At 39.1% G+C, this 22,425-nt stretch overlaps 1 protein-coding gene and 1 pseudogene across 2 annotated transcripts in view; one reads left to right on the plus strand and one right to left on the minus strand.

Moving 5' to 3' along the window:
- The window catches only part of MDN1 (midasin AAA ATPase 1), a 159,494-nt gene that overhangs the window by 37,088 nt on the left and 99,981 nt on the right, over nucleotides 1–22,425 (plus strand). For both annotated transcript variants that reach the window (XM_032409275.1, XM_032409277.1), the window contains exons 16-24: nucleotides 5,225–5,436; nucleotides 11,854–11,957; nucleotides 13,494–13,638; nucleotides 14,359–14,455; nucleotides 15,799–15,912; nucleotides 19,626–19,773; nucleotides 20,258–20,368; nucleotides 21,456–21,607; nucleotides 22,131–22,309. In XM_032409275.1, the coding sequence (XP_032265166.1) occupies nucleotides 5,225–5,436; nucleotides 11,854–11,957; nucleotides 13,494–13,638; nucleotides 14,359–14,455; nucleotides 15,799–15,912; nucleotides 19,626–19,773; nucleotides 20,258–20,368; nucleotides 21,456–21,607; nucleotides 22,131–22,309 (1,262 nt within the window). The remainder of the gene's footprint in view (nucleotides 1–5,224; nucleotides 5,437–11,853; nucleotides 11,958–13,493; nucleotides 13,639–14,358; nucleotides 14,456–15,798; nucleotides 15,913–19,625; nucleotides 19,774–20,257; nucleotides 20,369–21,455; nucleotides 21,608–22,130; nucleotides 22,310–22,425) is intronic.
- Nucleotides 17,235–18,077, minus strand: LOC116635399 (annotated as a pseudogene).

The following is a 22,425-nucleotide window of genomic DNA, read 5'->3' on the forward strand; positions in this document are numbered from 1 at the left end:
GAAAGACTAAAAAATGACTTTAAAAAGACAAGGGAGTGGATAACAAAATTCAAGAGTTGAAGGGAGGTGGGATAGAGAAAGGATATTTCTGTTTTGGGGATGTGTGGTTTCATCCGTTTTATTAGGTTTTCTTTTCTTTTTTAAAATTATTTATTTATTTATTTCACAGAGAGAAAGAGAAAGCGAGAGCAGGAACACAAGCAGGGGGCGTGGGAGAGGGAGAAGCAGGCTTCCCGCAGAGCAGGGAGTCCGATGTGGGGCTCGATCCCAGGATCCTGGGATCATGACCTGAGGTGAAGGCAGACGCTTAACGACTGAGCCACCCAGGCACCCCTTTATTAGGTTTTATAACTTATGTTAAACATATTTTACATGTATCAAATACTATTGTAAAAAAAACAATGAAAGAAATTTATAGACCTAATTTGTTTTGCAAATCTGGATCCTTTAGATTGATTTTAAAAAGATTATTATTGAGAATAAAAGCACTTTATAAAAGTAAAGCTTCAAAGACCATCAGAGTCTTCAACTATGTTATGTAGATTGCCTTCTGATCTTTGTTAGTATTTGTACCCCCTTGTTTTTTGATTAGTATTGGCTTGGTATATCTTTTTCCTTAATTTAATTTTTTTTTTTTTTTAAGTAGGCTCCACACCCAACATGGGGCTTGAACTAATGACCCTGAGATCAAAAAAAAAAAAAAAAAAAGAATTGCATGGTCTACCGACTGAGCCAGCCAGGATCCCATCCATTTAATTTTTAACTCATTTAAAAAAAATTTTTTTTTTTAAGATTTTATTTTTAAGTAATCTCTGCACCTGACGTGGGGCTTGAACCTATAACCCCGAGATCAAGTGAGCCAGCCAGGCGCCCCTGTTATTCTGGTAGGCAGAATGTAGTCCTTCAGATTACCTGTGAGTGGAGAACTAAACCAAGTTCCAACAGAGTTGGGGGTGAGGAGAGCTTATGATGAGACTCTATGAAAAAGAGTAGAGGACACAGAGGACTTAGATGAAGCAGATAAAATCATTCCAGAAAGAGAAAGTCTAGGACTAAATGGCAAAACCCAGAGCACGGATTCACAGCACTGATTATGGAGAAGGGGATTGGGAAGGGCAACCACTGAGGAAGAAACAGCTGTATAGAGAAGGGGAGGGACTCTTGGAGAAGTTGGCAATGAAGGAAAGAAAAAAATGGGAGGAAAATTAAAGATCTCATAGAAATGGAAAGACCACCAACTCACGTCCTCTTTCTTGCCACCCGTAGAAACATCTGCACAGAAGAGAGGGGGCAGAAGTGCATGCTTAAACTTGGAATCCTGACTCTAAAAGGAAGAAGAGTGTTTATCATTTCAGTTACTCAGCATGTGCTGTTTTATCTTCTTTCACATATTACAGAGAGTTATTTTCTTTTGTTTTCAGCTATTTTCAAATGAATTCTTAAATGCATTCTCAGTGTTATATTCTCTCAGGTGTCAGGTTGGTTCCCACTGAGTGTGTTACAATTAATTTTTTTTCCTTTCTGAAGTGTATATATGTTGATTCATTTTTTTCATCATTTGAAAATTTGACTTTTATTGACTTAACTGTTTCAGCCACTATGCTGTGCTTTAAATGAACAAATGTTTTTTAGTCTAATTTGTAGGAATAAGCTACTTTTTTCATGAATTCAATAGACTTGAGCCAGTTAATAACATTAATAATTATAACAGCTAATTCTTATCTGTACTCATGTTCCAGGCACTATTTGGAGTCCTTTATTTTTTACTTTTTAAAGATTTATTTATTTATTTTAGAGAGCAGGCAAGAGAGTGGGGGGGTGCAGAAGGAGAGAAAATCCTCAGACTCCCCACAAGCCACTGCAGGGCTTGATCCCAGCACCCTGAGATTGTGACCTAATCTGAAACCAAGAGTGGGACACTTAACGGACTGTGGCACCCAGGCGCCCTGGAGGCCTTTATTTGTGTTAACTCACTTCACCTTTTTAGCAACCATGAGGCACAGACTATTACCCGGTTATACACATGAGAGAACTGAGATACATGGGGATTAAGTACCTTGTTAAGGTAATGGCTGGTTCATGTTTGGACCCAGGCAGTCTGTACTGAGTGTGTGTGTTTTTAATCATTACTCTGCTGCCTCAGTTAGCTTTGGGTTCCATTTGTACTGTCACCTTTAGACTAGCAATTTTATTTATTTTTTGTAGTTTTATGGTTTTATTAACACAAATATGATGTGCACAACAAGCTGTTTATTCATTTTCTTCGCTGTGCAGCCTGGCATTGGGATTGGGTGACTGATTGCCAGCTGGGCTGCTCTTTCCACCATGGCTTTGTGGTTCTTGGAGGAGACATTGTGAGCAATCTCTGCACAGTAAGATTTGTTACACATCAGCAGCACTTCAAGCTCCTTGATGTTGTGGACTAGGAACTTCCGGAAGTCACTGGGCAACATGTGCTTTGTTTTCTTGTTGCTCCTGTAACCAATGTTGGGCATCAAGATCTGGCCCTTGAATCTTCTGTGCACCCTATTATCAATGCCTCTGGGTTTCCGCCAGTTGCACTTAATTTTGACATATCAGTGACTGGGGCCAGATGAACTTCTTGGTCCTCTTTTTAACGATCTTGGGCTTCACCAGAGGTCTGAGGGCAGCCATGATGCCCGGTAACAGATGGCTGCCACCTCCGCAGGCAGTGCCAAGGAAGAGAGGGGAAGCTAGACTAGCAATTTTATTTAAATAAAATGTGTGTTTTGTTTAATTCCTCACTACTTCTACTGTTCATCATTGTTTGCTTGGTCCAGTGTATAGGTCTCTCATCTTTGCTTCTACTCCTAACTTCCCAAAGGTCTCTGTCCATTTAGTAGTTAATGATACTTCAAAGGTATCATCAAATCACATCGCTGTCCACCTCAAATCCTTGCACTGACTTCTCAGTCTATTTAGAGTATATTCCAAAGGCTTTTTTTGACCTCTGAAGCCCTTCATAATCAGGTGGTGGCACTTCTCTGACATAATTTCCTTTGTCTGGTTCTGCCACTGAGTTCCAGCCACTCACTTTTCCATGTTGCACCTAGATCTTGCTCTTCTCTCTCTGACATCCCTTGCCACCCACAGATGTTTGGCTTAGCTCCTTTCCTTGCTTGATTTGGGTCGCCTTCAAATTCCCGTCTTTAACAAAGCCTTTCTGACTATCATATCTAAATTTACCAGTGCCTTCTTCACCCACTCCTTTATTTATATTCATAGCACTTACTACTACTTGATGTTTTATAGTAGATATATTTTTTTATTGTCTCTTTCTTTAGATTGTAAGCTACGGTGGGGCAGGATCTTGTGGGTCTTGTTTACTCAGTGCCTAACACCTAGCAGGTACTCAGTAAATTTTTGTTGAGTAAATAGAGTAAATAAATGTCTTTACTGATGTGTTAGTGCTTACTGGTAAGTGTAAATGAGTTTGAAGTTCTCATTCTTTTTCTCTCTGGAATCAGACTTTGATAGATGCTCAGTATCAGGGCCTTGGTTTTACTTTGTTTCATGGTTCCTCCCTCACAGTCTAATGAGTAGTGTCTATGAGTTCTCTAATTGTGCTTGACTGTTCTGAAACATATTTGGTATTGTTTCGGTTCTCAGGTTATTTTTCTTGGAAACGAAATTTATGCCATTGTCCTTTAATTATAGTATTTAGTATCTTAGGTTACAGAAAATTGTGTTCTTGAGGTTTTTTGGGAACAATTAGTGCTGCTTGAGCAACTTTTAGCTACAGCAGTGTTTCTCAACTTTTCATTATTGCCCCTCCCCCTGAATATTAAATTAAAATTTATATGAGGGGCACCTGGGTGGCTCAGTCAGTTAAGTGTCCCACTCTTGATCTCAGCTCAGGTCTTGATCTCAGGGTCATGAGTTCAAGCCCTGCATTGGGCTCCACACTGGGTGTGGAGCCTAATGCTTTAAATGAATGAATGAATGAATGTGGAGCCTAATGCTTTAAGTAAATGAATGAATGAATGAATGAGTTTATATGAATTCATTTCCTAGCTCCCCAACCAGAGAAATACTAAAGAATAAGAGAGAATCTAAATAGTAAGAAATAGGGATGCCTGGGTGGCTCAGTCATTAAGCATCTGCCTTCGGGCTCCCTGCTTGGCGGGAAGCCTGCTTCTCCCTCTCCCACTCCCCCTGCTTGTGTTCCCTCTCTCACTGTGTCTCTGTCAAATAAATAAAATCTTTAAAAAAAATAAATAGTAAGAAATAAAATGTTGAGCTTTGGAGGGCCACAAACCGTTGCAATGTCTAAGATTTTGTTGCTTCCCCTTCTCCCCTTGTTTCTCTTTAAGAACAATATCCTCCCCCTGTCAATTGAGAAGCCGTGAGCTGTGCTCGCTTTGCTTAAGTTAATTGATTTCAGATGTTGTGTTTTCTTCTAAAATATCCTGAAAAACCATATTTTAAGATTGACCAAAAAGTTATTAAGTACTATACATGATGTTTATTTAAACATGTTAGTAAAATAAGTGACATACCTCTCACTGTCCAACTAGGAATTTCCAATTTTTTTCTTTTTTTTTCTTTTTTTTTAAAGATTTTATTTATTTATTTAAGAGAGAGAGAGACAGCGAGAGAGTGAACACAAGCAAGGGGGAGTGGGAGAGGGAGAAGCAGGCTTCCCGCTGAGCAAGGAGCCCAATGCGGGGCTTGATCCCAGGACCCTGGGATCCTGACCTGAGCCGAAGGCAGATGCTTAACGACTGAGCCACCCAGGCGCTCCCCAATTTTTTTCTTAATACTATTTATCTAATACTAGTTTTTACCTTTAGTATAGGCCCTTCAAACACTGAGAGTGAAGGAAATAGATAATAACTTAAAACTTTAACATCAGGGCGCCTGGATGGCTCAGTTGGTTTAGTGGCCAACTCTTGATTTTGGCTCAGGTCATGATCTTAGGGTCCTGGGCTTGAGCCCCGTGTTGGGCTCCTTGTTCAGCAGGGAGTCTGCTTGAGGATTTCTCTCCCTCCCCCTCTCCCCCTGCTCTCTCGCTCTCTCTCTTAAATAAATAGATCTTTAAAAAAAAAACCAAAAATAAAACTTTAACAGATTTTTCAAAAAGTATTTTGGTATTATTCCTGATTTTGAATAAAATCTTAGACCTGTTCCTATATTCTAATACATGATTTCTAATTTCTGTTAGCTTCAGAAGTTTGTGAATTACATTTACCTTTTGTTTCAGTTACAAACCGGTGGATCATAAGCTTATTTGGCTGCCCTTACGGGAGGCATTTGAAGAACTCTTTGCCCAGACATTTTCCAAAAAGCAAAACTTTACATTCTTGGGGCACATTCAGACCTGTTATAGGCAGAAACGGTGGCATGATCTCCTCAGACTAATGCAGCATGTTCACAAGTCGGCTGTCAACAAGGATGGAAAAGAAAGTGAAACTGGTAAGAATAGGACCTATACTGCTAGTGGGAGGCCATGAGGCTGGGGCTTGATTAGCAGAATTGAAACCAGTGACCAAAGGGTTAGCATGACTAATAAGCACAGCTGCAGACTAATAAATGAGGCTGCAATGTTTTCCCTTAAACATCCCTGACTCTGCTCTCCTGCAAGGCAGATTTGAGGCTTATTAGCCCATCACCTTGTTTGGCTGCCTCTCTTTTTTTTTTAATATTTTATTTTTAAATAATCTACACCCCAAGTGGGGCTTGGACCTACAACCCCGAGATCAAGAGTCATGTGCTCTACAGACAGCCAGCCAGGTGCCCCTTGGCTGCCTCCTGAGTAAACCCCTTTCCTTGCTACATACTCAGTTGGCTTTGCTGTGTCAGGCACATGAACTTGGGTTTAGTTACCAATTTGGTGAGCCAGCCAGGATCTTTTTGCCAGTGGTTCATGAGCCGCCAGCTGATAGCGAGAATTTGGTGACAAGTTCAAGCAGCTGCTTAGGCTCCTTGTCCTAGGAATTGTGCCTGAGGCCCCACCCTTACTGGGTGCTGCCAGCCCTCCATGCTTAATTTAGCTGTTGTGGCAAGGAAATGGTTTTTGGTTTCGACAGATCTGTCTTGGTGAGCTTATTTCTTCCTCCCATTTGGCTTGGCTCTCTTAGCCTCCTTTTCTTGCGTGATTAGGAAAAGGTTGACTAGGAAGCCGTTTGGTTCAGTTGGTGAAGCCCCGACTTTTAGGGAGGAACCAGTGCTCACATAGGCATTCGGAGCTTCATTTGGTTTGTTGCTGCAGCTTTTGTTGGGATTTCTAATTGGAAAATGGGAAATGACAATTTGATTCCCGAACGCAGCCCTTTGGTCTATATTCTTCAAAATTGGGCAGTGTTTAGTTACGAACTTATGAAAGAAAAAAGGATGATTTTTTTTTGCAACACTGCTTGGCCATAATGTTCATTAGACTCCAGATAACAATGATCAGTTAATGAATCCATAAATTATAATACCATCTCTCAATTGGATTTGTTCTGTAATATTTTGTTTGTATCTTGTTTGTGTATTCGTATACGTGTTCATGTATGTTGTAAATAAGAGATATTTTCTCCACCTCTGGATAGTATTGCTAAAATTAGTTTGTAAAGGAGCACTGTTTAAGTTAGTTTGAAGGCAAGTACTTATGAGAGTTGGCCATTCTAAAACTCAGAAACTAACCCAAGTTTTTCAGGTTCACATGATCTGAAAAAATATTCGGTAAAGTTAATTTTAGGTTGTTGGTTCAATTAAAATAGATATGTCTTTAGAATTATCAGTATTACTCTTATTCTGCCTGGATTTACTTAAGTCAAATAAGTTGATATAACTTTTTAAAAATATATATATATAGCTTGGGCGAATGACTTTGTCTTTTAAAGTTTTTATGGGTAATCTAAATATAACTGTTCAGAACAAACAAATGTAAATAAGATAAAAAGGTTTACAGGTAAACTTTTCAGTAGCTTTCAAAATCTTTGATAACCTAAAACTTTAAAGTTTTACTAAGTTAAATGATGTCTCTAAATAGCTAGATTGTTTCTAAATAAGATAAAACATTACTAAACATAGGTTTATCTGATTTTGGCCTCTTATTACAGAGAAACTAAAGATATTTGGGTTTGTTAGTAAACATGTTTTGTGCCATGCTGAGATAAGGCATATATTTCTAAAAATTCTTTAATGTCATAAATTCACCAATCTAAAGAATGCCGGTACAACAAACAGTTCACAAGTAGTTACTACTTCGTTTTTACTAGAAATTTAAGGTTTCTAAGAGTTAAAAGTTCTAATACATAGAATTACTGAAAATGATAAAGGAAACAACTCTGTATGCAAGGAAAGTGAGACTGGTTATTTAAAGAGGGAAAATTGAAGACAAAATGTGAATGTAAAAAGGAAAGTTGTAGAAGGTTTGTGACAAGGGAATCTTTGGAAAGGAATTTTGTGCATGGTAGGCACTAAGATTATGGATATTAGTATGTGAAGTTTATTAGGGAGTGATCAACACCTGGGGAAAAGAAGAGAGTAAGACAGCAAGATTAGGCAGAAATTGAGCAGTGAAACAGTATCAAAAGAAGCCTTAGCTGATTCTCTGAGGAGTTACAGATTTGGATTATCCTTCAGAACCATCCTAAATTTGGGCAAAATTGGGGCTGGACTTTCATAATAGTCATTGGATGTGACCACCTGGGAAGAGGGCATGTCCTTGGCAAGAGAGCTGTCTTCAGTCGAGGCCGTCCCTGATGGCATCTCAGAGTTGAGGACTGTTGGCAGTGCCCCTATAGCTGAGAGCCCTTCATTTCTGATGGAGATGCTGGTCAGCACATCACTGCCACCCACCACAAGAAATCAGATCCACGCTGTGCCCTGGATGTCCTCATCCCGATAAGTATATATCAACATGGGAGATGACAGGGAGGAAAAAGGAAGGGACTTCATGAATTTTTAAAGAATTCATCTTGTTGGAATGAGTAAGTGTTAATATCGGAAGTATACTGGCATAAAATTGGAGTTAGGTTTTCATGTTAAAATAGTAGTTTCCTTAGATTATTGATCTAATAAGAAATTGTAAACAAAGGTTTTTCTTTATCTTAAATGTGATCTGCTTAGAAAAACAAAATTTCTATGTTTTGTCTCTATTAGGTCCTTGATTACTTAAGAAAGTTGAATCTTCTCAATATTAAAAGTCCTCTAAGTGTTGCTAACAACTCTGTAACCCTCTGTATTTGCCTTTAGAATCTCTATTGCTGCCTTGGCTAGATAGGTAATTAGGTTTTGTAATGATCTGTAATCCTGTTTTGGCATATGCTTCAAAACTTTCTGATACTTCTGACAAACTTCCCAAAGTTCAACTTCTGAATAAAGTCTTTTTTACTAATTAGGCTTATTTTATATGTCACTACATGGGAAGCATTGTCAAATAAGTGACGATAAACCTTCCTAGGTTATAAGATTTTAATATATCCTAGTACAGTGTCATCACTTGTAATTCTAATTATTAAAATGTTGTGTGCCCCACTAATAACCAAATTTCCCTGTCAGCTGCATTATAATGAACTCTGATCAGATCTTTAACCATGGCCATTTTTTAGTCTTTTGTCATTTATAGTTACTGTTTTACTCTAATCTTGCAAATATGTTTCAGCTTCAAGGCAATTCATGGAAAGGACTTTTGACAAATAGTTTTTTGATGCCTTTAAGATCATAAAACTGAACTAGGTAAAAATTGCTGGAACTAATGAAAAAGCTGGATTCAAGTAGAATAACATGGGAATAAAAGAATTGAGAAAAATGATTATTTTTTTATGACTTTTGTTTGACATATTGTTGGCTCTCTAATGTTTGCTCTTCTGGATTTAAGGAAACTTTTTCTCTTAAGCTATGACTCACAGAAATTTAATACAATATTCCTTTGTAAACAAATATGAAACATTTATTTTTTTCTCCAGAATTCAGAAAGTCTCAGTGAAAGTTCTTATATTTTCATGGCAATTATAGTTATTAGCAAAAGTTCTCTAAGAATCTGTTCTCCTTGTAACAGGACACCACTGGAAACATTGGTTATATTACCAAGGCTTTGACTGGAATGTCATATTTGAGGGTGAAATGCATAGACTCAAATGTGACCAGATGGCTTTAAGGAAGTAGGTTGAGTTTTTGGAGCTGATAAAGCCCCTTGGAAATATCAGCTTGATACCTTGCTTACAGATACCTTGCTTACCTAGCAGCCTTACCAGGCCTAACTTTGAGAGCCCACCTGCAGGACTGCCTCCTGAGCTAAGACAGCTGTTTAACAGAACTGACCTATTCTCAAGACTAAGACTGGTTTATGAAATATGGAGCAAACTTCTTACCTAAGGTCCAGAACAATTAAACTCAGGCTAAGAAGAAACAATGTTGAATTGTGATGTTTTTCTAAGAAAAATATTCTTGTCAAAAGGGGAAAATGTTAATTTATACCCATACATAATGGCTTCACTATACTGAAGCCCTTTCCTGGTACATGCTCATGGAGCTAGTTGGAAGGAAAGGGAACTTTTGACCTTAGAGAACGAAAGACAAAAACACCTGAGAGCCAGGATCACCCAAACCTTGGATGGTGGCACACCTTGGGCACCGATTTCATCCACCATCTTTGGAACAAAAATTTGCTAACTATTCTTGTGAGCCCTGACAGTTTTTTTTTTTTTTTAAGGTTTTATTTTTAGAGAGAGGGAGGGGGGAGGGGCAGAAGGAGAGAGAGTCTTAAGCAGACTCCGTGCTGAGTGCAGAGCCCAACCTGGGGCTCGATCTCATGACCCTGACAGATCATGACCTGAGCTGAAACCAAGAGTTGGCCACTTAACCGACTGTGCCACCCACGTGCCCCACCCCGACAGACCTTAAGGTGTTTTTCAGGAGACAGACTAACAGATGAGTGTGATTACTTGAGGTTACTGATTTGCTATATACTTTACAGCAGGTTGAATCCACAAGCAGTAAAGACTCGACACCAGGTGATGGTGTTTGTACATGCTTGAAATGTCACTGTAAGAACAGCTGTGTCTCTAATAGAGGAAAAGAACAGTGGCCAGATTTCCTGCTTTTTACCTGCACAGGATCTATATATGGACATGCAGAAAAACAGACCAGAGAGGTGTACCCAGGTAGTGGCCACTGAAGCTGATTGAACCCACCTGGTCATTGTAGGAGGTGCTGTGTCAGCACTCCAGGATCCACCTGCTATAATATGAGTGTTCTTCTCCAGAATTAAATATTTCCTGCATTCACCTTCTTACTAGTGTCATTGGTGTCACAAGCCAACCCCTACAAGTGAACTAATGCCATTTGGCTTTGAAGAAAAACCAGTTTATATCGAAGACTTAGATCAGGCAGCTGGCTTTTACAGGAATGAGGAGATTCAATAGAATCCAGTCAGTTGTGTTTGAGACTACTTCCAGTACCAGCGACAAATTCAGCAAACATCTAGAACTTCCGAGCATCGCTGTGAAAGAACTGACTGGTGATAATGCAGTCGTCAGCCACAGCAGAAAAATGAGATGGAGTGACAAGAAAGAGCGTTGGGTATACAACTCTTTCCCAGATTGTAAAGCTCCTTGTTTTTGATGAAGTGTATTAGCTGCATGGAAATAAAGGACTTCAGCTGCTTTTAGTAGCTTGTCTAGTTGCTGTATATGTCAGCTTTCCGATGTTGCTCCAAACAACCAAAGAAGAAACTACTGTTTTGGTCAAGCAGAAGGTACATGTTAAGCCAAGTACCAGGGAATATTTCCAAGAAGGCACGAAGTTGTTTTATTCCTCAAACCCCAAAACTGCACCCTGTTTCAGGCAGAAGTAGCTAGAGCTGTTGTCGTCCCAATTCCCTCAAGAATGAATCATGATCAAAGACATTCGGGGAGGTGGGGCTCCTGGGTGGCTCAGTCGGTTAAGCACTTGCCTTTGGTTCAGGTCATGGTCCTATGGTCCTGGGATCGAGCCCTATGTTGGGCTCCCTGCTCAGTGGGGAGTCTGTTTTTCCCTCTGTCACTCCTCCTGCTTGTGTTCTCTTACTCTTGCTCTTTCTCAAATAAATAAAATCTAAAAAAAAAAAAAAAAGACAGTGGGGATTGAAACTGGTAACCGAGGGGTTAATGGGACCAATAATAAGCGCAGCTGCAGACTAAAACCACAGATACAACATTTTACCCAGACCTGTTTTCGCTTGCCTGTAAATATGACTCTTTCTTCGGGAAGGGCGGATTTGAGGCTTGCTTGTCCAGAGTCTCCTCATTCAGCTGCCTTTTGAATAAATGCTTGCTGCACACTTGGTGTCTCCGCGATTGGCTTTGCTGTGCATCAGGCAGACAAACTTGGATTCCCTTAAAGAATTAGGAGAAGAGTGTGGGGAAGAATGAAGCCATATAAATTGGAGCTTTCTAGACTTAGGGCAAAGATGACTAATTCTGAAATACTGCTGTTCTTGTGATTCTAGGCATGATTTCCATAAAAACATGGTTGGTAATATTGCTGTACAGGTACCACTTACTGGTCAATAAGTCACATTTCCTTAGAAAATAAGTTATTTCCAAAAAGCTGGATTCTACAGCCAAGGGGCTTTTGGTAGCTTAGTTATCTTCTCTGTGCTTCCTCCTCCATAAAATGGGGAAAAGGATACCTACTTCAAACGGCTGTTGTGAGGGGTGAAAGAATTAGCTAATGTACATATGCATATAAATGAACTGATTACTATAGTGGCTGACACATAACAGTATATAAGTATTTGGATTTATTTTTTTTATACATCTAAGATGTTTGATTTTTATGTGAGTTTTGTTTGTTTGTGTTTAAGTTCTATGTATTACAACCTAAAATGTATGTTAAATTCTTGTCTTTATTCTTTTCTAGGGTTACTCCTAAAAGAGAAATGGGAAGCATTTGGTCTTAGACTCAACCATGCTCAACAACAGATGAAAATGACTGAAAATGCTCTATTGTTTGCATTTGTAGAGGTATTTTGGTTCAGTTATTTAGGTTAAAGGAATGTTGATTTGATGCAAAATGCAAGTTTAGGCAGGCTACTATTTTGTATTCTCTTAATGTTGATATTTTTAGTGCTTGGTGTTTAAAACTTAATAAACACTAATGAAATAATACTTCGGGGGGGAAGATTTCTGAAAAATGTCCTTTATGGAAATTATAAGGCCTTGATTAGCACCATTATTTTTAAAGTTGTAGTTGAGGACAGTTAGTGAACTCTGTTTCATGGTAAGGGATTGGGGGGATAGATTTGGATCTATTCACTTGAGGCCTCACTTTCTTTCTTTCTTTCTTTCTTTTTTTTTTAAAGATTTTATTTATTTATTTGACAGAGAGATAGCAAGAGCAGGAACACAAGCAGGGGGAGTGGGAGAGGGAGAAGCAGGCTTCCTGCCGAGCAGGGAGCCTGATGTGGGGCTCGATCCCAGGAGCCTGATGTGGGGCTCGATCCCAGGACCCTGGGATCATGACTTGAGCCGAAGGCAGACACTTAATGACTGAGCTACCCAGGCACCCCAAGGCCTCACTTTCTATTCCAGCAAATGGGTAGCTCTACTGTTTTCTGTCCTCTCACCCTGTGGAAAGAACCAACTTAATTAAATTTTCATGACTTAAGCTTTTTAAATTCTTATTTTAAAAAATTGTTTCTGTGACATACTTTAGACTACACCCTAAAAGGAGGTAGGACTCTTGTTTGAGGTGGTGTTTTGGTGAGCGAGAAGGTCACTGGATCATGTCCATCAGTGTGAGAAATTTGGTCATCAATGCTTAATCTTAATAGGATTATTTTTAAAATAACCAATTAGGATGTCAAGTGCTCTCAAAATAGGGTTTATACCTATTTCATGACTTGGCATTATGCTGGAATTCAATACATTTGTTCTGTTTTATTTTCAATTAAGTTTATAGAAGATTCTGATAGGATCATCATGAAAACAAAAGTATAAAGCCATTTAATAATAAAACAATTTAGTTTTTGATGTGTCAACTGAGTGGATTTTAAGATTTTTCAGTGCTCTTGGAAATAGAACTTGAAGAGATAAATCAGTGAAGAGGAGGAAAGATTTAGTTTGATTTTCTCCAGCAAATGTGAAAGGCTATGTATTTAACAACCACGGCACTCTATTGATTTAGTCATTTATCTCATCTTTGCATATTCATCACCTATTTATTTTGGATGCTTTTAATAACCATTTGGGTACTTATAAACATCTAAATACATTATAAGTTATTAGTTACCTGACCATCTGTCTACTGAGATGATTTAGTTTGTTGCACCCCTCTGTTAGGCTCAAAGATATTCTCTTGACCCTTCTGGACATTTAAAAATGTTTACTTGGCCTTAGCTCTTACAACTAGCTGGCAGGCATTTGGCATTGAGGGTGAAAGCTCTTCAAGCACAAGGTTTGTCCTCACTTCTTGTTTCTAAACCTGCTTACATAACTGCTCTTGGTGAGTGTATCTTTATTTGCAATGGATTTTTAACAGTTTACTTTCTCTTCTTTTAGGGTACACTATCTCAGGCCGTAAAGAAGGGAGAGTGGATCTTGTTGGATGAGATTAATCTGGCTGCTCCAGAAACATTAGAATGTCTCAGTGGTTTACTTGAAGGTTCTTCTGGCTCCCTGGTGTTGCTGGATCGAGGAGACACAGGTAGCACTTGATCCCATTGAGGTTTGATTTGGTGCCAGGCCTTTTGGCCTCTTTATTTGTTTATTTATTTATTTTTTAGATTATTTATTTATTTATTTGACAGAGAGACAGCGAGAGAGGGAACACAAGCAGGGGGAGTGGGAGAGGGAGAAGCAGGCTTCCCGCTGAGCAGGGAGCCCGATGCGGGGCTTGATCCCAGGACCCTGGGATCATGATCTGAGCCGAAGGCAGACGCTTAATGACTGAGCCACCCAGGCGCCCCGTTTTGGCCTCTTTAGAGTAAGATTCTTTTGGTTAGGTGGATTACATAGTCCTCCAAGTGTTCATTCCATAGTACTAATTTTCTGCCAAGTTAGGTGGCATTGGGAGTGCAAAGAGTAAGAATTTAAGTTACTTGGGTAGTAGACAGTAGACATGCACACTGAGTGACAAAATATATGCTGGTGAATAGGTGATAAAATATAAATAATAATGAATAGCTATACCTTAAAAGGTAGTGGAAGGGCAGCATAAGATTAAGTTGGTACATAGGTCTAGAAATTGGTTTCAGTGGGGTTTCAGAAAAAGCAAGGATGGTTTGAGCAGCCAGCACCAAACCCGCTGAGTCTGAGGCAGGGTTTCCTGGCCTGAGGTTCTGTGGAGTTAGATAGTCTTCCCCTGGGCACCTGTGGCTGATCACTTGATGTTACCAGTTGAGAATTTATAATTTTCTCTTAACAGAACCACTGGTTCGTCATCCTGACTTCCGTTTATTTGCCTGTATGAACCCAGCAACAGATGTGGGCAAAAGAAATCTCCCACCAGGAATAAGAAACAGGTGAAGGGACACGGCCTGAATCCTGGGGATTTTTTTTTTTCTTTAAAGTTCACTTTATTGATTGATAATATTAACATAACCAAACCTCATAACCATGCTTGAAATTTCTTGATCTCTGATAAGAGGAATCCTTCCTTATTTGTCATATTCCTCTATCTTCTCTAGGTGGTAGGAATACAGAGGACTCCAGAACACTGGAGAATTTTTTCCTTTGGCTTATTTGTATGATACTTAGTGGCTCACAAATATTGTAGAACATAAAATTTTTTCCTCCTTCAAATAACCTTATAGCTATCAGAAAAACCTTCACATACTGATAAAACAGTAGAACATATAACAGTATAAGTGCATTTTAGGAACTGAATCCTCTTGGATGAGGCCAGTGATTTGTAAAAGGCCTTTTAATTTTCAGTGTTCATTAAACACTGACACCAACAAGGTATTTTGTTGGTATTTTATGTATGTAGCATTTGGAAAAAATAAATGATCTTATTTTTGTTGGTGACCTTTTGTTGAATTTTGAATTTTAAAATAGTGCTAAAATTTTATTAGATTCCTCCCTCCCATTAGAAGAATAATAAAACCTTCTTAGGAAAATTTTATAAACTATAAGCATTGTATTTTCCTTTGCTCCAGTGATTTTATTTTTGATGATGAGGGTGCTTTTTGTTGTTGCATGTATTTTTCTATCACATGCCGTTATAGTAACACCTGTGAAAATAAGGATAAAGGTCTTATCTTCTTCTGTTTCATTATGGTCAGTTTGTATCTAGATGAAAGGCTTTCATATTTTATAAGCAGTTAAAATGAGTTTACATAACTTCTTGTGTTTTGTTTTTTTTTTAATTTTTTTTTTTTTAAGATTTTATTTATTTATTTGGCAGAGACACAGCGAGAGAGGGAACACAAGCAGGGGGAGTGGGTAAGGGAGAAGCAGGCTTCCTACGGAGCAGGGAGCCCAATGCGGGGCTTGATCCCAGAACTCTGGGATCATGATCTGAGCCTAAGGCAGACGCTTAATGACTGAGCCACCCAGGCGCCCCTGTATTTTTTTTTTTTTTTTTTAAGATTTTTTTTTTTTGAGAGCAAGCATGTGAGGTTGGGGGGGCGGTGAGAGAAAACCCAGGGTAGGGGCAGAGGGAGAGGGAAAAGCCGGCTCCCTGCTGAGTAGGGAGCTCAAGGAGGGGTTCAATCCCAGGACCCTGGGATCATGGCCTGAGCCTAAGGCAGATGCTTAACTGACTGAGCCACTCAGGCGCCCCTTGTGTTTTGTATTTTTTTGTCAGAATAGCTGTATTAACTTCCTAAAAAGTTGTTGTTATTTAATAATCATTGTCTTACAGGTTCACAGAACTTTATGTAGAAGAATTGGAAAGTAAAGAAGATTTACAAATTCTTATTGTGGATTATCTGAAAGGACTGAGTGTGAATAAGACCACAGTTCAAGGAATCATCAAGTAGGTTCTCTTTGGTTTCTCTTTATAAATTTTTCACCTGAACATAAAAATGTGTGCCTCATGCACATATATTACTTCTTTTTTTGCTTCTGACTAGAGAAGGATTATCATTAAGGTTTCTATTTTAAAGTTGGAACCTTATGAATTCCCATGGATTTTCCTAATGAAGCTACACTGAAAGCTTAAGAATTATCATCGATGAGAATATGTAAACAATTAGATAATGCTCTCCTAATTACTTTTGTATTCATAGCCAGGAGTTTGCATCCCTGGAATGTAAATGGCTTGTATTTTGATATGTCTTGATGAAATCTTACTTTTAGCAATTTGCATGCTAGTTACATGGGATGCATGGAGGAAAAGGTTGATACAATGAGTGATTTAGGTTTAGAATTGAGGCTTAGCTGAATAAAGTACAGATTGGCCATGTGGCTTGATGCTTTCTTGAACCTTTTTTTTTTCTTCTTCTTTTTTTTTATAAGAGTGCATTTTCTAAACTGCAAAGCATTTTATTTTATATTTTTTTAAAGATTTTATTTATTTATTTGACAGAGACACAGCGAGAGAGGGAACACAAGTAGGGGGAGTGGGAGAGGGAGAAGCAGGCTTCCCGCGGAGCAGGGAGCCCGATGCCGGGCTCCATCCCAGGACCCTGGGATCATGACCTGAGCTGAAGGCAAACACTTAAAGACTGAGCCATCCAGGTGCCCCAAGAAAGAAAAACCAACAAGTAACACCTTTAAAGTAAAATGTTTTATTTTTTAATTCTTTTTAAGATTTTATTTATTTATTTGAAAGACAGTGCAAGCGAGAGAGCACAAGCAGGGGGAGCGGCAGAGGGAGAAGCAGGCTTCCCACTGAGCAGGGAGCCCAATACGGGGCTCGATCCCAGGACCCTGGGATCATGACCTGAGCTGAAGACAGAAGTTTAACGACTGAGCCTCCCAGGTGCCTTGTATTTTAATTTTTTTTTAAAGATCTTATTTATTTGTCAGCATACACGCACAAGCAGGGGGAGAGGCAGGCTCCTGCTGAGCAAGGAGCCCTATGCAGGACTCAATCCCAGGACCCTGGGATCATGACCTGAGCCGATGGCAGATGCATAACCAACTGAGCCACCCAGGCATTCCTCTTGAGCCTTTATTTCTGTTTCTGGGCTTTTTTTTTTTTTTTTTTTAAGATTTTATTTATTTATTTGACAGAGAGACACAGAGAGAGCACAAGCAGGGGGAGCGGCAGGCAGAGGGAGAGGGAGAAGCAGGCTCCCCGCTGAGCAGGGAACCCGATGTGGGGCTCTACCTGAGCTGAAGCTTAACCAACTGAGCCACCCAGGCACCCCATGATTTTTGTTTTTTTTTTTAATGCTTTGTGGAAAGGGCACAGTCTTTTATATAGACAACCTGAATTCTAGTACGGGCTCTGTCAAAAACGAATGCTTTCATTCTGGGCACATCACTTAGTTAATTTTGTCTGTGTTGCCTAGAAAGAACTAAACAGTACATAAAGGTTTTGAAATAGGATCATATTAATGTTTTACTTTGCATTTTGTGGTTTGTTCCCTTTTTTTGTACAAATAATTATTGAGTTGCCCAGGTGCTAGGGATACAGCTATAAATAAGATAAATATAAGTAAGCTCCTCATGGAGCTTTTAATTCAAGAGGTGAAGATAATAAGGAGCTACATACACACTATAATTTTTTTGAAGTGACTATAACCTCAATATTTTATTTTCTTCATAATATCATAAAATATGAAGCTTAGAACTGGATCAGTTGGCCCTTTCTCTTCTTATCTCCTCCCAGTTCAGAATGCTTACATCCCTTAATAGCCAGCATTCTCTTAGATCTGCAGTTGGGCTCAACACATTCAAGCCTCAGCACAATCTTCTTGTAATTTTAGCATTTTTCCAGAAAATCAACTTAGTCTGCCCACCATAGCCACTCTGCTTCCTGTCATAATGCCGCTTTCCTTGGGCATAAGGAGAATCTGTGCCTTTCTTGTACTGTGTCACTTTGTGGGGTTGGTGCTTGCCATACTTCGTGCAGAAATTCTGGTGGGTTTTAGGAATGTTCACCATGTTTGCAAGAGAACTATCAACACAGAAAGCAGGAGAAACATAATCTTAGGTTATGGTAAGTGAAGAAAAATAACACATAAAGCTTGGAGCCCCCCCCACTTTTTAAGATTTTATTTGATAGAGAGAGCAGGGCGTGAGGCGGGGGAGAGGCAGGGGGAGAGAGAGGGCACGAGCAGGGCAAGAGACGGGGAGAAGCAGACTCCCTGCTGAGCAGGGAGCCCAACAGAGGACTTGATCCCAGGACGCTGGGATCATGACCTGAACTGAAGGCAGGCGCTTAACCAACTGAGTCACCCAGGCGCCCCAGTGGAGCCCTATTGTAGATAGAATAGTTAAGGAGGCATCTGTGAAAATGCTTTGGAATGGTTTACCAATACCGCATACTAAAATTGGAACACTTCTGTTAGCCAAGAATATTTGGACAAAAGTATAAATATGTGTGGTTAAAATTCAAAAGCAGAGATAAAACAGACTAGATAAAGCAGAGGCTCTTGTAAAATGCTAGTAGTATAAGTAGTAAGTGTTCCATTTGTAATAACCCCTTCTAAAATGTAGATTCTTTATACAAAAGAAAGAATGTGTAGCTAGATTGCAAAGAGGCAAGTCAAATCTTATCGGGCAAGAACTTAGATTTCATCTGTGACACACATTTGGTTACTCTTGATCTTAAAAAGAAATTTTAAATTTCTTGTATTTCATGTTTCAGTCTGAAACTTCTTTCGTCTTGTCATCTTCTAGTATTCTAAAGTGTGTGGTAATGATAACAGTAACAGTCACCATATTTTCATGCTTTTTAACATTTTGTCATTGTTGATTATGGCCATACCTATGACCTTTCAAAACACCATGATTTTTTTTCTGTGTGCTTCTCCATCACACAGGGACTTTATTTCCCTATTGTATTAGAGCTGACTCTGGAACACTATGTTTGGACTCTGTGTGTGTGTGTGTGTGTGTGTGTGTGTGTGTATGTGTGTGTGTGTGTATCATTTTTTTTTAAAGATTTATTTATTTTAGAGTGCACAGGGGTTGGGGGTTGGAGGCACAGAGAGGGAGGGAGAGAGAATTTCAAGCAGTCTCCTCTCTGAGCGCAGACCCTGATACGGGGCTTGATTCCACAACCCTGAGATCGTGACCTGAGCCGAAATCAAGAGTTGGGTGCTTAACAGACTGAGCCACCCACGTGCCCCTGGACTCTGTATATTCTTACTAAGGGCTTCTCCTGTCTTACTGTCTTTTTGTTAAGAATCTGATGTTTTTCACCTCTCTCCTCTTTTCGTCCTAAAGGAAATTGATATATCCTTCTTTTGAAAGAGTGTAAGTGTGTGAAAAATAGATTTTTTTAAAAAAAGAGTTTATTTATTTATTTGAGAGAGAGCGAGAGATAGAGTGCATGAGCAGAGGGGAGGGGCAGAGGGAGAAGCAGACTCCCCACTGAGCAGGGAGCCCTGGAAAATAGATTCAAAAGAGAATGTCTGAAAGGTTTTGATGAATGCTCTAGGAAATTGTATGTAAGCTTAACTATCCAATTCTATAAAAATGGCTTTTGGGCCTTGTGTAAAAAAATGGGAATAATGGCAAAATAGTGAATGCTTATTAGTTAATAAAGTCATTTGAACTCCGTCCTTTTTGTAGCTTGTACACAGCTCTGCGGAAAGACTCTGGGACAAAATTGGTGGATGGAACTGGCCATAGACCTCACTACAGCCTTCGGACTCTTTGCAGAGCTCTGCGATTTGCAGCTTCCAATCCGTGTAGCAACATCCAGCGCTCGCTCTATGAGGTCTTTCTTTTTTTTAAAAGATTTATTTGTTTATTTATTTGAAAGAGAGAGAATGAGAGAGAGAGAGAGCACATGAGAGGGGGGAGGGTCAGAGGGAGAAGCAGACTCCCTGCTGAGCAGGGAATCCGATGCTGGACTCGATCCCAGGACTCCAGGATTATGACCTGAGCCGAAGGCAGTCGCTTAACCAACTGAGCCACCCAGGCGCCCCTATGAGGTCTTTCTAAAATCTGTGCTTGGGTGGGCTCACCATTGGATGGGAGGGATTGGTGATGCAAATGTCAGGTTTGCCTGTGCATTCCATTTAGTCAGCTCAGCCCAGGACAAACCAGAGTGATCCTGACCTTTTTCTACCATCATATCACATTTAAAAGTTGTTCTGGGAACCAGAACCCCCCAAGAGGTTGAATTTTGTTCCTGAAATAAGTTGGCCTGTTATTGCAGAAGGGTAATTAGTTTTATGCATATTTGGTTTTTTTCCTAGGGCTTTTGTTTGGGTTTCTTAACACAGCTTGACAGGGCATCACACCCAATAGTTCAGAAGCTCATTTGTCAACACATTGTCTCTGGCAATGTAAAAAGTCTGCTGAAGCAGGTATGTTGTTTGATTTCTTGACTTGTTTAACGTAAATGAAAGGCTGAATTATCAAAATTTCATTTTTTTAACAAAACTTGTTTCTAATTATAAAAGTAATCCGTTTGTTCCAAAAAAAATTAGGTGGTGTCTTAGATGGTGAAAATTCCCAAAATTCTTACTCCTACTCTTTAGAGATTTAAACCTTTTACCTTTCCACCTAAATCATATATGTATTTTCTTATATATTCAAATTCTCACAGTGTGTGTATAGATTTATCAAGGCAAATTCTTTCTTTTTACTTTAATTCCAGTATATTTAATATACAGTGTTATATTAATTTCAGGTATACAACATAGTGATTCAACAAATCTGTATGTTACTCGTTGCTGAAGCTAATTGTACTCTTGTTTCACCATGTCCCCACCCACCTCCCCTCTGATAACCATCAGTTTGTTCTGTATTGTTAAGAGTCTGTTTTTTGGTTTGTCTTTTTTTGTTGTTGTTCATTTTTGTTTCTTAAATTCCACGTATGCGTGAAATCATATGGTATTTGTCTTGTCCTGACTGACTTATTTCACTTAGCAAGGGCAAATTCTAATACATATATCTAATATAAATGCCTTAAAAGGAACCATCTCATAATACTGTTCTGTAGCTTCCTTTCTTAGCCTAACTATATCCTACAGTTTTGTGTCTGTACCAGGGATCACTGTGACATGGTTTCTAATGGTTACATAGTATTTTGTTGCTTATACCAGAGTTTGTATACACACTTGCCATCTGATTGATGGTTGGGCATGTTTTTTTCTTGTTATTAAACACAACCACCATTTCAGTTTGACAAAGGAAATTCTAGAATAACATGGGAGTGAAAGATGCTGAGAAAGTGGTTTACCAACTAACAGGCTTGTTTTTATGTTGATTCCTTACTCTTAAGAAAGAACCTTATTAGAGACTTAGGATTACTTTGGATTCACCATCACCATCTAGAATGGGGCAGCATTTTTGGTGATAACCTCTTTTCCTACTTTACACCCCTCTCTGAAAGAATGTCATAGTTGTCATGAGACTATGGGTTATTTCTCTAACTTTTTTGTCTTTCAGCCTATTCCAGAACCAAAAGGAGGCCGGCTTATCCAGATTGAAGGATACTGGATTTCGGTGGGAGAGAAGGAACCTACAATAGATGAGACCTACATTCTTACGTCTTCTGTTAAGCTAAACCTGAGAGACATAGTCCGAGTTGTTTCTGCAGGGTGTGTGGACCTTTTCTCTTGCTGCCCTGAAGTTTTACCAGCATAGGCATTGATGACATTCTAGTCTTACCTCCTTAATTTTAAAAGTGCTTTATTGTTGTTCATTGGCTAAGTAAATAATTCCTTCTCAAGTCAGTACTTCTCTCCTGGCACAAAGCATTGTTTCTAGTTGCACCTTTTGGTGGAAGCAATACAGATGCAGATTATTTTGGCCATCTTTAAGCTTGTTTGCCAGTATTTTGCTGATGGATACTCATCATCCATTATTTGAGTAACAGCTAGTCCCATTTACTGTTTCTCACAAGTACTATAAGAAAGGTTGAGATTGCTTTCCTCAGTATTTTCTGAGGAACTCCTTTTACACAGAAACTTCTCAGGGCTTAAGAAACATTCCATTAGTGGTGTATAGGTATATAAAAATGTTTTTTTATGGTGATAAATGATACATTCTTTTTAACACAACTTGAATTCTGGTTTCTGTCTTTTTTTTTCTTAAATTGCTTTATTGGCTGATCTTTTCAAGAACCTATCCAGTGTTGATTCAGGGAGAGACATCAGTTGGTAAAACAAGCCTTATCCGGTGGCTGGCTGCAGCTTCTGGTAACCATTGTGTGCGTATTAACAATCACGAACACACGGATATTCAAGAGTACATTGGTTGTTATACATCTGACTCTTCAGGGAAGCTTGTGTTTAAAGAAGGTAGGATTATTATTTCATTCCATGGGTATAGGTGTTCATTCTTTTAAACCCATTTCCCCAGGTAAACTTCATCCTTTCCAATTGAGGCACATGGACCTTTGCCATAACAGCTGGTT

This window comes from Phoca vitulina, unplaced genomic scaffold (assembly GCF_004348235.1).
Source record: "Phoca vitulina isolate PV1807 unplaced genomic scaffold, GSC_HSeal_1.0 scaffold11, whole genome shotgun sequence".
In the NCBI taxonomy this organism is placed as follows: Eukaryota; Metazoa; Chordata; class Mammalia; order Carnivora; family Phocidae; genus Phoca; species Phoca vitulina.